Source organism: Hippoglossus hippoglossus, chromosome 17 (assembly GCF_009819705.1).
Source record: "Hippoglossus hippoglossus isolate fHipHip1 chromosome 17, fHipHip1.pri, whole genome shotgun sequence".
Classification (NCBI taxonomy): Eukaryota; Metazoa; Chordata; class Actinopteri; order Pleuronectiformes; family Pleuronectidae; genus Hippoglossus; species Hippoglossus hippoglossus.
Window position 1 is genome coordinate 7,867,159 of NC_047167.1, and position 14,337 is coordinate 7,881,495.

The 14,337-nt window shown below is 39.8% G+C and overlaps 1 protein-coding gene and 1 long non-coding RNA gene across 3 annotated transcripts; one reads left to right on the forward strand and one right to left on the reverse strand.

Annotated features, from left to right (window-relative positions):
- Positions 1–959: 959 nt before the first annotated feature.
- On the reverse strand, positions 960–12,984 carry fggy (FGGY carbohydrate kinase domain containing). 2 transcript variants are annotated; one of them, XM_034613983.1, is made up of 16 exons: positions 12,735–12,984; positions 11,155–11,348; positions 10,124–10,235; positions 9,499–9,650; positions 9,192–9,280; positions 8,777–8,892; positions 8,551–8,679; positions 7,116–7,219; positions 6,040–6,147; positions 5,367–5,428; positions 4,883–5,045; positions 3,811–3,885; positions 3,573–3,693; positions 3,382–3,476; positions 1,831–1,892; positions 960–1,192 (listed from the first exon to the last, which is right to left on the reverse strand). In XM_034613983.1, exons 2-16 carry the CDS (start codon positions 11,335–11,337, stop codon positions 1,111–1,113), a joined length of 1,653 nt encoding a protein of 550 aa, XP_034469874.1. In that variant the 5' UTR covers positions 11,338–11,348; positions 12,735–12,984; the 3' UTR covers positions 960–1,110. The 2 variants fall into 2 exon arrangements, with proteins under 2 accessions (XP_034469874.1, XP_034469875.1); XM_034613984.1 differs by lacking the exons at positions 10,124–10,235; positions 11,155–11,348; positions 12,735–12,984 and having other exon boundaries at positions 9,492–9,527.
- Positions 1,188–1,772, forward strand: LOC117778440. The gene is made up of 2 exons (XR_004616782.1): positions 1,188–1,436; positions 1,467–1,772. It is a non-coding gene; the product is annotated as an uncharacterized LOC117778440 (long non-coding RNA).
- Positions 12,985–14,337: the final 1,353 nt, after the last annotated feature.

Below are 14,337 nucleotides of genomic sequence, written 5' to 3' on the forward strand. Positions count from 1 at the left end.
AATTGGTGAAAATAGTTTAAATAATTTGCATATGCATTTGGGTCGCTCTGTCTTTTGTAGACTGATGCAAGAGGAAGTGGCACCTGTGGTTATTTACAGACACGATGAGATAATAGCTGCAGTGAGCAAAGTTCACTCTCAATATTCCATCACCCTCTTCATTGTCCCCAAACCTAATTTATAGTCTACAGAATCCGAAAAGAATGCAGAATTGTCTCTTATCAAATAACTTATTGTAATAACTTGCGTATTTGTTGTGTCAGGCAAAGCAAATTCATTGAGTGAAAATAGTATGGCACTTGCATTTTAATGGTAGGGTGTGTGATGTGTGCATTTCACCTGTGTGAGTGAATAAAAACGTTGTGGTTGCTGTTTTCCCTCCCACTAAAGCACCTATATTTGACTAAAGAGCAAAGTCTAGCGAACAGGGAACTTTGCTCTGTCACCGCGCTGACTCCTCTCTGATTCAGTTAGCCCTCTCCTTCATGAGTTAGTTGTTTGAAGGCGGCTGACTGTTAACTCAGCTGTGGGGGATTTGCCGTTCTCCCCTTTGCTTGGTCGACGACAGCAGCGGAGAGCTTATCAACTTTGATCCTGGGAGCTTGCTGGCAGGGAGCTCGTCTCTGTGAGCGGCCGACAGGAGAATTTAAGGACGGAGGTGGAGGTGTTACTAGCAGGAAATGGAAGGAGGGGAGGAAGTGCAGCGAGGGGAGAACAAAGGACAAGATGTTTAAAAAATGAACCAGTGTCACTGTTGATGTTGAAGTTCATTAAATTATACATCTAATACTTTAGATTGTGGAGGCGGTGAAAGACACGAGCACTGTTCTGTAATTTCAATAATTTCTTTATATATTTGAAGCTGACAGTATTTCATGGTACTGTCACCTTGGATGAGTCAGAGAGGCCTTTGGGGAGCCCAAAAATACTGTTCAATCTGTGGACGTCCCCACATTTGCTTTATCATCCTGCAGCATCGGGTCTGTTTTACTTCAGTTCATTGAAAACAAATATTCGGAACTGCTCTTGTTTGCAGTGTGTGGATCCATTTTCTGTTTTACGTCACAGAGTACTCTTGGTATCAGCTCGGCCTCCGTCCCACTGACTCCATCACCCATCCTTCATGAGGGCCTGGTACTCCCTCTGGTGGGCAAAAAGCCGCAAGAACACCTTGTTCTTTCTCTGATAGAAGCTGAAAAAATATATAATATGCATTATATTTTATTGTATGTTTAATTTGTCATTTTAATTTAAGCCTGGAAACATGCGTCCTTGAGAGGGTCCTTAATTTAAAGAAAACTAATGCGATAATATAATACAGAGCCCTTTAAGTCCCAACTGGTGATGTTTTTTTATTTATTTTGTGCATAAACAAAGACCTTGTTAATGTCTGCATGGTAAAGGAATAATTGGTTAATGCTTTGAAAACAACAAAAGTTGCGTTAATAGCTTTTACGAGCAACAAGTATTGAATTATATGACGAGGTGAAAATAAAAACGTGATTAGCTGAGTTGTCTCCAGCACCTGTTGTGCATCTAAAGTTGTTAGAGATAAATTATAAAGTAAATTATCTTATTGAGGCTCTATAATCATCTTTGGTGTTACCCTTAATTGGAGTGGAATCATTTAATAGAAAAGTACTTGTAGATCAGTCTCTATATCTACAGGGGTTATTTTGTAACTTTGAAATTAGATTAGAAATAAATCATAAAAGAAAAAGAACAGGTAGAAATTTATGTGAAAATGGTTCCTACAGAACGGTGAGTATCTTTGTTTATTTGAAACAAAAAATTGTTGAGGTTATATTCATTGATTTGTTTCTCTCTCACCTCTGGACTTTATCGTCGGGCTGAACAACTCGCCCCACTTTAGCCATTCTCTCCATTGCCTCCTAAAAACATAGGTCGCAAAGGAAAATGTGACTCAATAAATCATGTTACACTCATTCAGTTTCAGGCCGGCCCTGACCCAGTTACAGTGTGAACAAAAGCCAGCTGCAGCGGTTACAGCACGGCCGAGTTTATGACTAATGCAGCGCGGGGGCCTCTCTGTCGTCTAAAGCCACCAAATCCAGCCGGTTGACTCTGGGCAGCTCAGAGGATCAGACACAACAACTGGCTGCTGCAGTTAGGGCTGAAAACGGTTTGACAGGTGCAGCCTAGTCCAAACAATAACGTCTTATTTTTAGTATATGTGGCTTAAAGGCTTGTCATTCATACGAGCTCCGGTACTGAGAAGGCAAGGAAGGATAAGCTGACCCAGCAGAGCACTGATCCTCGCTTGTATCTTAAACACACTGTGCATGAATCTGGCTCTTCTCTGTGGCAGAGCTTAGTCAGCAGAGCGATGCACATTATACATTCAGGTTTTACACCCAGCAGATGGAGGCATTGAGCCCGTTAAAAAATGTGTGCATATGGTTTCAGTCATCAATGTTTCTCAGGTCCATTTTTATTTGGAATAGAAATAAGAAGATTGGATTTAAAACCACTAAATACACTGCAAAATAAATATTTTTCAGTGATGTACAAGAATGATTTTACCCATGAAGTTCAGTTTAGAGTACCACACAACCTGTGGAAACAGATGTATGACAGGTTTGGGACTAACCCAGGTGAGAAATACATAAATTCCTTCAATGTTTTACATTATTTAATACAAAATACAGGATGTGAATAATGGTTTAAAATATTTTGCCAATATTGTTATTTGCAATAACACAGTACAGTGGGCGGTAGTTCAGTGGTTCCCACTTGCGTCACAGCAAAAAGGTTCTTGGTTCAAATCCCTGTTCAGCCGTGGCCTTACTGTGAGATGTTCTCCCTGTGTCTGAGTGGGTTTCTCCCAAAGTCCAAAGAAATGTTCGGTAAATTGACCGTATAGGTGTGAATGTGCGTGTGAATGGTTGTTTGTCTCTGTGTGTTGAACCTGCGATGCCCTGGGACTGGCTCCAGCTCCCCCCACGACCCTCAATGGATCAGCGATTTAGATAATGAACGGATGGATGGATGGAATAAAGTAAAGCTAAACATATGGTTCTCCAAATTTGTAATGCATTTTCATTATCCTGTATCACCAGCAGTGGCACACATACATACATACATACTAGAACCCAACTTAGCCTTACACAGACATATCAGTATCAGAATTTATGTTTCTGAATATGGCAACTTCTATTTTACAGAATAAAAAATGCAGAAAAGATGTGCAATTATGTTTATTTCTGTAAAAAAAATATTTTCTCAATTCAAGTTTTATATATTGGGTTTTATTTCTGTTTTCTTTTTATTTATTCTCTGCTACAGCCATTGTCATCTTCAGGTTTTTAAATGCTGTATGCGTGTGTGTGTGTGTGTGTGTGTGTGTGTGTGCTGCTCTACCTGTATAGAGCTGAAGTCCTGCGATGCACATGCTCCCAAAATGGCTGCTCCTATTAACACAGCCTCCACCTGGTCTGGTAACACCACAGGCAATCCTGACGAGGATCATATTATTATATTATATTAGTGGAAGTTCTAGTTGAAAAGTAACATATAACATACTATTGTGATCCATTCATGACAGTTTCTACCTGTTGCATTGGCGTGAATCTGTACAAACAGAGAGTTTTTGCTCAGTCCCCCACACAGGAAGAGGGTTGTGATATCATGTCCTGCTTCCTTCATGGCCTCCAGAATATGTAGTGTACCGAGCTGAAACCAAAGAAGGAAACACAAGACTATTTAGGTTACAAGTAAAGAAATACATCCTCCCTCTGTAGGTACCATGATGTTAGACTGAGGCTCGGCCTCAGAAGAAGTCAAACTTACAGCGAGGGCTTGCATAGTGGCTAAATAGAGCAGAGCCAAGTCATCCAAGGTTTGAGAGAAACCCAGTCCAACCACCTGCAAAACAGTGATCCATGCAAACAGACTTCAGTGCTGAATAAGAAGAATCACTGTTTGATTTTAAAAAGCCTACGTAAAAAGTTCCTCCATCAAAAAATTGATAACACTCATGTCTGTGTACTGCAAGTATAGAGGAGGACATAATTCACTTGGTGACTAGAGACAGGGAGGCACAGTTCGTCTCCCTCCCTCCTGAGCAGCTCTACTTCTAAAGATCAGACTGATCTGAAGGTGATGAAAGTGATGAAGCTGGTTAGCATGCTAACTTCAGTAACGACAAAGGAGTGACAGAAATAGAAGCTGATCATTATCTTTACTCATTAAACGTTGGTGTTGCTTTTGACCACTGGAGGCAGCTCTTTGTGAGTAAATGAAGTTTAATGCAACATTTCTTCTAACCTGATAAGTAAACCGCTGATAATGCATATAATTAAACATATATGTTTTACGTTTTTGTAATTATTAGTTTTTATTGATTATTTATCCCCCTTTTTCTTTTTTTTCTTTTTTATACTGTGATCTACATATGTGTCTTGATTTATTATTTTAATTCTTTACTTTCTTTTTCTTTTTTTATACTATAATCAAGCATTACTGTTATTAATTCATTCATTTATTGTATTTCTTTTTCTTTTTGGTCAGTTTGATAACATGATTAAACATATATATTTTATATTTATTATTAAATAGTTTCTTTCTTTTTCTTTTGGTGTTCTTCTTTCTTTGTTCTAATCAAACATGTATTCTTAAATTTAAAATTTTCTCTTTCTTTTTTATGACCATACCTCTGCCATGTTTGAACATAATACTACTGATAAAGTTAGTAAAAAGCTGTAAGCAAAATCGTACATATAGCCCCTTTATGTATATTTAAAGGTTATAAGAGCATCCTACTTGTTATCATTCCACCTCTGTAGGTCAGTAATAAACTTAATGCTTGAAATAACACTTTGTATCATAAAGTAATTTCAAGCCTGGTGTTGTGTCCCCTCACCATGCCCTTTAACGTGGGATCAGCCAGGGGAGACCTGTTCCCGTGGAAGTCTGGCCACAAGTGAAGACTGGATCCCAGCAGGTCAACAGAGGAACTGGAGGTAGCCATTAAACTCAGGTGGCTGTTCAGGTAGCTGTAGATGTTCTCACCTGTGAAGGGACATCTGAGGAAAAAGCACAGTAAGGAAACTGATGAAACAAGATCAAAAATGTTAAAAATCATAGTGAGAAAAGGCCTTTTTCACAGAAGACAATACAACTTGTCATAGGAGGAAAAGCACAGGTGTGACTGAGCGAGCACCTTTGTTTAATTCTAGAAAATCAAACCATTAAATAATGCAGGAATTATGTTTAATAATTTTCAACTACCACATAATAGACTTGTAGAGAATATACAAGCTTCTAATCTTTGTAAAGTTTAGTAAACAGAACAGGGATGACACCTGTAGTGACACGTATGTGTGGCGTGCAACACATCGACTGACCTCTGCTGTGCCTGCTCCTGGAGCTGAGTGTAGGCAGCGTGGCCCTTCACCATGTGGTCAATCTGAAGGGGGGGAGAGCAACATGGTCCAACAGAGAAAGAATCACAGATCATACAGATTTTGAGTAGCTCTCGAATCAAACAAAAATATTCTAAATATTTTACAAATCCCCATGTAGAGTTAATGAAGATTAAGCAGATTTTATATAGTAGCTTATCTTGTCAAACCAAAGTATTCACATTCACAATGGCTATAAAGTGATTCTATAGATACAGTATACGTCAATATTTGCCTTATATCCAAGAATGTGTCTACAGAGTCACAGACACAAGCTTGACTGCATAATGTCCCTCATACCAAGTACTACGAAAGTAAAACATAAAAAGACACAAAACAACTTGCCTTACATGTTCTGCATTAATGTGCATCTTTACAAGTGTTTCAAAGTTGTATTTGCATTTCTACTCATATTTGAGTGACAGTACACAAAAGCCTTTTATTTACTGGGCAGAGACAAACTGCTTTCAGACTGAACTGTTTATGTGTCCAGATGTGTGATCACATCCAGATGTGTTTCGAATAAAATTATAATTCATCTCAGCTTGCAAACAGTTTTCTGTGCAGCATGAGGTGTGTGTAGAAGGACGCACGTTAAGCCGCACAGTGGACTGACCAGCCTTCCTGTAGCACTCTGTCCTCCCTCGTTGAGCCACATGTCAGGCACCATGGACGACAGGTGGGGTCCCCACACTCCAGGCACAAACCGAGGCTGCTCGCTGATCTGACAGACGCCACAGTGAAAAATAAATGTGAGGGGTTATTTTTGTCTGTCAATCAGGGTGTTTTTACATCTACAGAGATATGAAAGCATTTTTTAAAAAGCAGCAGAAGGACTATGTATGTTTGAAATGTGAATGTAAACAGCTAGTAACAGTATTAGTAGCTGTGAGCTCCACTGCTCACAGCTACTAATTCAGAGTATATAATGACATGTGTAAGAGAGAGGATATGAGAGCAGCCCTGTCATCAGTGTTACTGAGAAAGATGATTTATCAAACTACTTTAAAATAGAAAAACTACTTCAAACTGATTGGTACCAGTATATTAGTTTCAGTATTGTATTAGTATTCTCAATCAGTGTAAGCATTTTATTAGTATAAAAATCATTATTAGTATAATATTATTTTGAGTATTGAATCATTGTTAGTATTAGTATTTGAGTAAGTATTACACAAAAGTAGGTCAGAGGCCAAGGGGCTGTCACAACATGAACATTAGTATGAGTATTAGTATTATTACTATATTAGTATTAGCATTAGCATTAATATTTGCATTAGTACTTGTATTGTATTAGTGCAAGTATTATCCGTAGCATTATTATTAGTACCTGTGTTAGTAATGATATTAGTACTCGTATAAGTTTTAGCATTAGCACAAATATTAGCATTAGTATTTGTATCAGTTTTAGTATTGGTATTGGTATGAGTATTACTATTAGTATTAGTATGTACATGACTTTAGAGTTGTTCATTTTTGGTTAATAAGTGCATGAGTAATCTGAGGAGGTGTTACATTAGTCATGCAGTGATGACGTATAATATAGTTTATCATGGAGTTCAGAGCATGCCCATGTTTTCAGGAGCCAATAAGCTGGAGTGACTTTAACTGAAATGCACAGCAGGGACCACTGTAGCTCAAGTCTGTTAAAAACGCCACACAGCAGGTGAAGTGTATCTGCGACCCACTCACCGCCATGTGACAGCTGGACGTCCCACAGATCACCGCCATGCGTGAGGTGATAGACTGGTCCTCACATGGCAAATTCAAGCCTTTAACATCTGTACCTATCACACCTGGAATGAGATGTAATATTAGATTTGATGGTCTAAAGCTTTTTGGGGGTATCACCTGATAAAAAAGGTTGTGTGTAGTATTAGCAGTGATTTGCAGATCAAAAGCTTGAAATGCTTTTGAAGCGACTCTCCCACCTACATGTGGGACTCAGCAGTGACACTAACTGCTGGAATAATGTTGGTCAAGCTGGTTTGAGTTTAAGGTGCAAGGCTGATCTATGTGCAAGGGCCGGGGCTGTACATCACTGTGACATGTACAACAACTAAAAGTTCAGTGTGTTTTAACCTCCGGCTGCTACAACAATGTGTGATCGGCAGAGGTCAAAGACAGAGGTCAGAGGTCAGAGTTCATGAGCAGTTTACCTCTCAAAACAAAACCAGATGGTTGGGCTTTCTGAACCAAGGACACAGATACAGTAAACTGAAGCATTGAGTGACTTTTACTTGAGATACTTGTTCGTTAATTACCTCCACCTAGGAGATTATGTTTCCCCCCCCCTGTCTGTTTGTTTGTTGGTTGTTTTGTTTGTCAGCAGGATTACACAAAAATGACTTAATGAATGTCCACTCATCTTGGTGGAAAGATGGGACATGGGCCAAGAAAGAATATATTATATTTTAGCACAGATCTGAACAAAGGATGAATATTCCTGGATAAAAAGTCGTTTTTTAGACATTTTCACCAATTTCCAAGGGAATTACTCGTGGATCATGATGAAAAAAAATCAAGCATATTTAAGGGACAAAAATGTGTGTGGATCCAAATAAAAATACGGATTAAGTGGATTTAATGTAGTTTCATGAGGGCACTGTTGGACCGTGGTATATATGCACTCTACTCAGTGCCATTTTTACTTCATTTTTTCACCCAGAATATTTAAGTTCAGGCCGACCAGCAGTTTAAAATGCACCTTTGCATTTTTGCACACTGCATAAGCTTTCTTTAATTGTCATCCTGTGGATATTCATGTACCCTTACAGCACCATAATAATGGTACATGTTATACACTTGTACACAAGAAATACAAGAAAAAGAAATATAAAATGTACTATGTGTTTATGCTGCTTAGAAGCTGCACTTTTCAGGAGCTTCATCTCGCACCAAAATGTGAAATTTGCAAAAACATGTATCACCAACATCAGACCCTATGCTCATCTCTTTAATATTATATATTATATAATTCTGTACCATCAGAAGTAACACCTTTCTCTACCATGTGGAATTTGCATTACTGAATACAACCACAGTATATATCAGACAATATGTCAGCTTATTCGTGACCCTGGTTGAATTTTACGTCCCGGACATTTTGTATTTCAGTGTGTGATACCTAGGCCCCCAGCATGAGCATCAATGAGAGAAGCGCCGACTGCAGTTCCCGGGTTCAGACCAAAATCTGCTGCTGCCTCCTGGGTCAGGCCTCCTCCCAACGGGCTCCCTGGAGAACAGGTCATGCTGCCTGGACGACACAAATGCCACAGCTTATAGAATGAATTACTTTAATTACAATATTTTCTACATATACTACGAATATTTTTGGTAGTTGATTCTCTGACCTATTTTGGAATAGTTATTTTCGAGGAGGTCCTCCAATCCAATACTAGTCCAAAAGCTGTCATCCCATCCCTCTGGAGGGCAGTACATCCACTTACACACCACAGTGCATAGAGATCTGTGAAACATTGCAGAATAATACTTCAACATGCCTCCAAAGATAGTTCCTTGAAATAAGGATGCTCTCTACCATTTATCCAATGGCACAGAGTCACATTAACAGTATCTTGTGAAGGCCACTGTATCAAAAACATGATAAAAGACACATTTCTTAGAATAACCCCAGTTAGGACAAGCCCATTCTTTCTTTCAAACAGAGATATTCTATTACACACATACTACACCTTCCTGTTATATATGCACATTAAATGACTGGTAAAGGGTGAAATGATGTAATGATGAATCAGTAAAGTTCACCTTGTCAAAGACCCCGTTGCTTTCCACGATAGGAAGTCTGGCAGGTCGAAGAAATGAGCCGCTTTGTTCCAGCAGCTTTCTTTGAGACTCTGATAAAAGAAGCCTCTGATTTGTGAGTAATAAGGACACATATATGCACTGGTTGGTCAGAGCTTAGCCGTGAATCACTTCTGGGGGAGCATGTTTTGAAGAATCTGTCTCACCAGGAGAAGGTAGGCTGAAAAAACACCCGCCACATGCTGACCACCCAGTACAAACAAGAAAAATCGGAGATCAGTGTCCTCTGGAAACCTCTCTCACCTCTCACCTCTTTGAGCCAGAGCAGCTTCGGGGGCTGCATCTCAGGTGACATGACCCCCCCTACCCTGCTCAGAGCCCTGTGGCCGGCGGTGGTTATACGAGCGGCCTGCTCTGCAGCACGATGGTCCATCCACATAACCACATTCCTTTGTCTGTCACCTGGAGGAAGCAGAAGAGAAAGGGAGAAGGTGCATGTTTAAATGAGAGCAAATATCAATAATGCTGCATGGACTGAATATCTTAGATGTAGCCATAAGATTTAACTGGGAGATGATAAACAAAGTAATTTAACCTGCATATCTGGGTCCTGACCCATGTCTACCGTGATTATTCGAGGAAAAACTCCCTACCAGCTCCAGGGATTCTGTTCTGTAGCTGACCCTGACCTGGAGTTCACCTTCAGGGATCAATGAAGTATCACATAGCATTAGACTAAACAACAAGTCCAAGCAAAGCTAACCGATGGAAAGATCCCATCTCAAAATGCTGGAAAAAATCCATTCTAGCTAAACTTTATTGCAAACGCTTTAGTATCCGGATTTCAAAGACATAATGATTACTTCCACCCTTAAAAACCCAATGTGTTCCCACGTGATACTTTGCAAAGTATTCTGGTCATCTGACTCACTCACCGTCCTGACTGACTGGTACAGGCTGGAAGCTTTGATCCAAAACCACAAGAGAGCAGGTGGCATCAAAGCCAACACCACAAACCTGGTTCCTGTCCACACCCTGGGTAACTCTCTGGAACATATAGAACAGATATTAGTTTAGTGCATTTACAATATAACGCACCTTGGCTGTTCTGTTGTATGGTGTATAGATTGCAAAAGCCCCATGAATAAACCAGATGGTTTTGACACCTCAAAGCCACAAGTTGCCATCGAGAGAGCAGGGGAAGTGAAACAGTGAGTTTAAAAATAACGGATAAAACACTGACATGTTGGCTTCAGCTTAATGACTAAACAACTGAAACAGCTCAAAGTATTGAATAAACAGGGGCTATAGTTAGCTAACAGTAAAGAACAAGTAGTTGATATCATAGACTGTATCAGATGGATGATATAACAGCTCCCAAAAGAGAAGCCAAACCAACTTGATCTGCCCCTTGTGTCTGGCTGCTAAACCCTGCCTCCTCCATGTTGGTGGAGGGGACATGGGCCACACTTTAAAAAATCTAAAATAAATACAATTTTCTCAAAGATGGTTTCTGTCCTTTTAGGTAGTTCTTAGTCATACATAACATTGATGTATGACCAAGAGTTTATTTGCCGGGTAAGTGGAGATGCATCATCCATCTTTATACACAGTCTATGGTTATACAGTTAGTTAACAGTAATAGATAAACAATTGCTATAGTTTGCTCAAAGTAATGGAAAAACAGTTGTTATAGTTTCCCATAATAAATGGTTGAAATCATGATTTAAAGTTAAAGAATGAACAGTAAAAATTGGTCAAAGTAATGGATAAATTGATGCAGTCTTCCACCTGCAGAGGAAGCAATAGGATTCAAACTACTTGTATAAAAATACATCCTGTTTTATGTAGTTGTTTTATGTACCACTGTTAAATCAGGGACATGATGGCTGGGTTCCCTGTTTGGGTAATTGAGGGTATCTAAAACTAAGGTTAGGAACCAAACACTGCGTTGAGGTCACCCCACCTTGACAACTGCACAGCATTTCTCCCAGATCTCAGTGGAGGACTGGACATAGTGGTCAGACTGGGGCTCCCAGATGCTGATGGGCTCCTTTGCAGTACTCTTCAGGACGCCATCTCTGGTCACCAGTGCAGCCCTCACACTGGCAGTGCCTACGTCCACTCCGACGTAATAGACCTCCGCCATGGGGAGACGAGCTGAATGTAAAGAATGCAGGGGAGATGCAGAGGTTGATTATAAACCAGGTTACAACTTTCTGGAAAGGTGATGGAGGTGCGCCTCCCTCAATGTGTGACCTGGACCCAAATAATTCCCAACACCACTGCGTGAGCATGTGGCACTTTCTCAGGACTCATCACGGTTAACATGCACAGAAATATAGAGTTCTTCAATATTAAGCCATGAAAAAACTACAGAGACAGTTTAACCTCTGACAACTGTGTCCTCTCTGGATGTGAGAGGTGGACGGATTCCGAGTTGTGACTAAGCAATTAAGTCCTAATTAAATGTCTTAAATTAAAATGGTCAAATTGACAAAATGGCCCAAACAGACATTAAACCACTTCATTCATAATGTCGCAATGTGGATGCAGGTGATTTTCCTTCACCTGACCAACTGTGAATTGATATTTACATTCTCTGACTAGAGTGTCCCAAAATCTAAATTACCACCGGAGGTTATGTTTTTCGTCTGCGTTTGTTTGTTTGTTTGTTTATCTGTCAGTCTTTGGGCAAGATTATGCAAAAACTACTGGACGGATTACCATGAAACTTAGTGGAAGGATGTGGTGTGGTTCAAAAAGGAACCCATTCAATTTTGGTGGGGACGGATCCAGGGCTTTTTTTCTTTTCGCTTTCTGCAACATAATGATACAGGGGCATTTTCCAGCATTTTTGTTGATTTCTCAGAGAATATTTCATGGATCTTGATGAACAAAGTCAGGCATGTTTAGAGGACTGATATTTATGAACGTGTGCCGTTTGGTGCAGAGCCAATTAAAAATCCCAATCTGAGGAATGTAACTGTGGTTTCATGAGGGGGCTGCTGGGCATTTGCAGAAGTATGTGATTTAGGAGCTGCCCTAACTTTGCACTCCCTATTGTAATGTTGCATGCCAGGAATTCACACTGTTAAGTTACATCAGACCAGAATTTCAACATGTACATCATTTGATCATCACGTATCTGTATTGAAGTGCAAAGGGGGGGTTGCTTTATTCAGCAAAGCTTATTTAGGAGCTGCAGAGATTTACACCTCATAGTTTTGGAGTACAGTCGCGCACTGCCACGCTATTGATTATATATATATTATTGATGTATATGCTAGTTCTGATCAGATCGGTGATATGATCTGTTCGTGTTGTCTCAGTCTGGAGGAAGAGAGGAGTGGTTTTAAGAAAGACACAACAGTCTCCCACCTCATATTCTTGACATGAGACTAATACAGGATCCATGAGAATGCGCAGGAGGACTGATCCTGAGCCTGTAGCCACCCTGACCTTCTGTCTCTGACACGGAGATAAACACTAGCACATTAGAAATCCATTGGAAAACAACAGTGTGGGGGGGGTGTTCAGACTAACCAGCAGCGTTTGTATCCAACAGTCTCTGTTTCAGATTCCTCGAAAACTCCGGAGCGTCGTGAACGCGTCAACGTAAAAAAAACCAGTCAAACGTGGTGTGTTCGTGAGAAAGTGGCTGAACTCTTCTTCCCTACAGATTCTAATGTTACTCACAGTTTCTTATCAGCTGTCATACACCGCGTGTGTGCACGCGTGTGTGTGTGTGTTTGTGTGGAACAGTTTTCTGGTCATTGTACTTTGAGCTGAGGGCGGTGCTGGCTACGGAACGCGTAAGCAGCCAAAATAGGTAGAAGTCGCTTTTCTTGGTGAGCCGGATAAAACCATGGACTGTATATAAATTATAAAACCATGGATCCCTGGATAAAAGCGAGTCAAGAGGGCACCATGAACCGATCTTATTCTATGTTTGTAAAATCCAAGTTGTTAGAGGACTTCTTAGCCACATAAAAATCACTGCAACACAACAGATCCAGATGCTGCTGGTAGTAACATGATACTTTATCCTATGTTCAAGTCGAATGAGGGTTGATGGAAATACTCTATGGGCCCAAGAGTAGGTCAGAATAAACTTGCTTCCCTCATTTTGTCGACTAAAGTCTGTTATCGTATGTATGGCTTCTCATCAATAGCAATAAAACAAAAGTTCAATATACATGATATTATTTATTATAATGCAATATGAGATTGTACATATTGAAATAATGATTTTGCATTATGAAAACACAGTGAGAAGGTGCAACACATCCGAGTTTAGAACCACAACCTTCATTCAGAAGTAAAAATCTGTCTTTAAACTGAAAAGAAACAATACTGTGACATTTATTTGTGTTGATTATCACTATCGACTGAGATTAAACCTTTTTGCTCTATCGTCCAGCCCTAATCATAAGCTCAAGTCTATACGTTCAGTTATGTAAGAGTTATTAGATGAGTTATTATGGGTGAAATGGGCAACCACCCTGGCCTATGACTTATAGGTGCACATGATTTTATTCATTGCAACTTTTTATTGAACATGCATGTCTGAGAATGGTCTTGCATTGTTGTCTCATCTCACAGATGTGCCTTGTAGAGAAGCCCTGTTTCAAAATCTAGTTTTAAGAACTTTTGCTTTAGTCAAACAGTATGCAGCCATCACTAATGTTTGTTATACCTGTGCTTAAACCTTCATGTCCAAAAATTTGCTATGAAAAATATGGAAAACTAAAATTAACTGTAAGAGCACTGATTGTATATGAATTAGTGATGATTTATATGTGAGCTGGGTAACTTGAGATGATCATTTACTGCAATAGATAATCTGTTACATTGGTGTAGTGATAAGGCTGCAAAGTGGCCTTGGTTGCAAAATAAATAAGAGACAATAATAGCACCGGTTCTGATGTAGAAGTGACATGTCAAACTTTCTATGCTGCATCCCGCCACGTCCCTTTCCTCCATTGTGTGTGTGTGCGTGTCTTTTTCTTGGAAGAGATAAACAGCTGTCTAAAGGAAGCGGCGCTGGCTGTGATCAGATTGTTTGGAGCAGGAATGATCAGCAGAGATGGAGTACAGAGAAACAACTGAGCAGCAGGACAGGAAGAAACAGATGGTCTTCAACAAA

Bases quoted from the DNA above. Each gene is read 5' to 3' on its own strand.
- fggy (XM_034613983.1), bottom strand. From the start codon at position 11,337: ATGGCGGAGGTCTATTACGTCGGAGTGGACGTAGGCACTGCCAGTGTG. The intron at 10,236-11,154 runs GTGGGGTGACCT...TATATGTTCCAG, and splicing joins AATGCTGTGCAGTTGTCAAG to AGAGTTACCCAGGGTGTGGA. The intron at 3,886-4,882 runs GTGAGGGGACAC...ACTGTTTTGCAG, and splicing joins ATCCCACGTTAAAGGGCATG to GTGGTTGGACTGGGTTTCTC.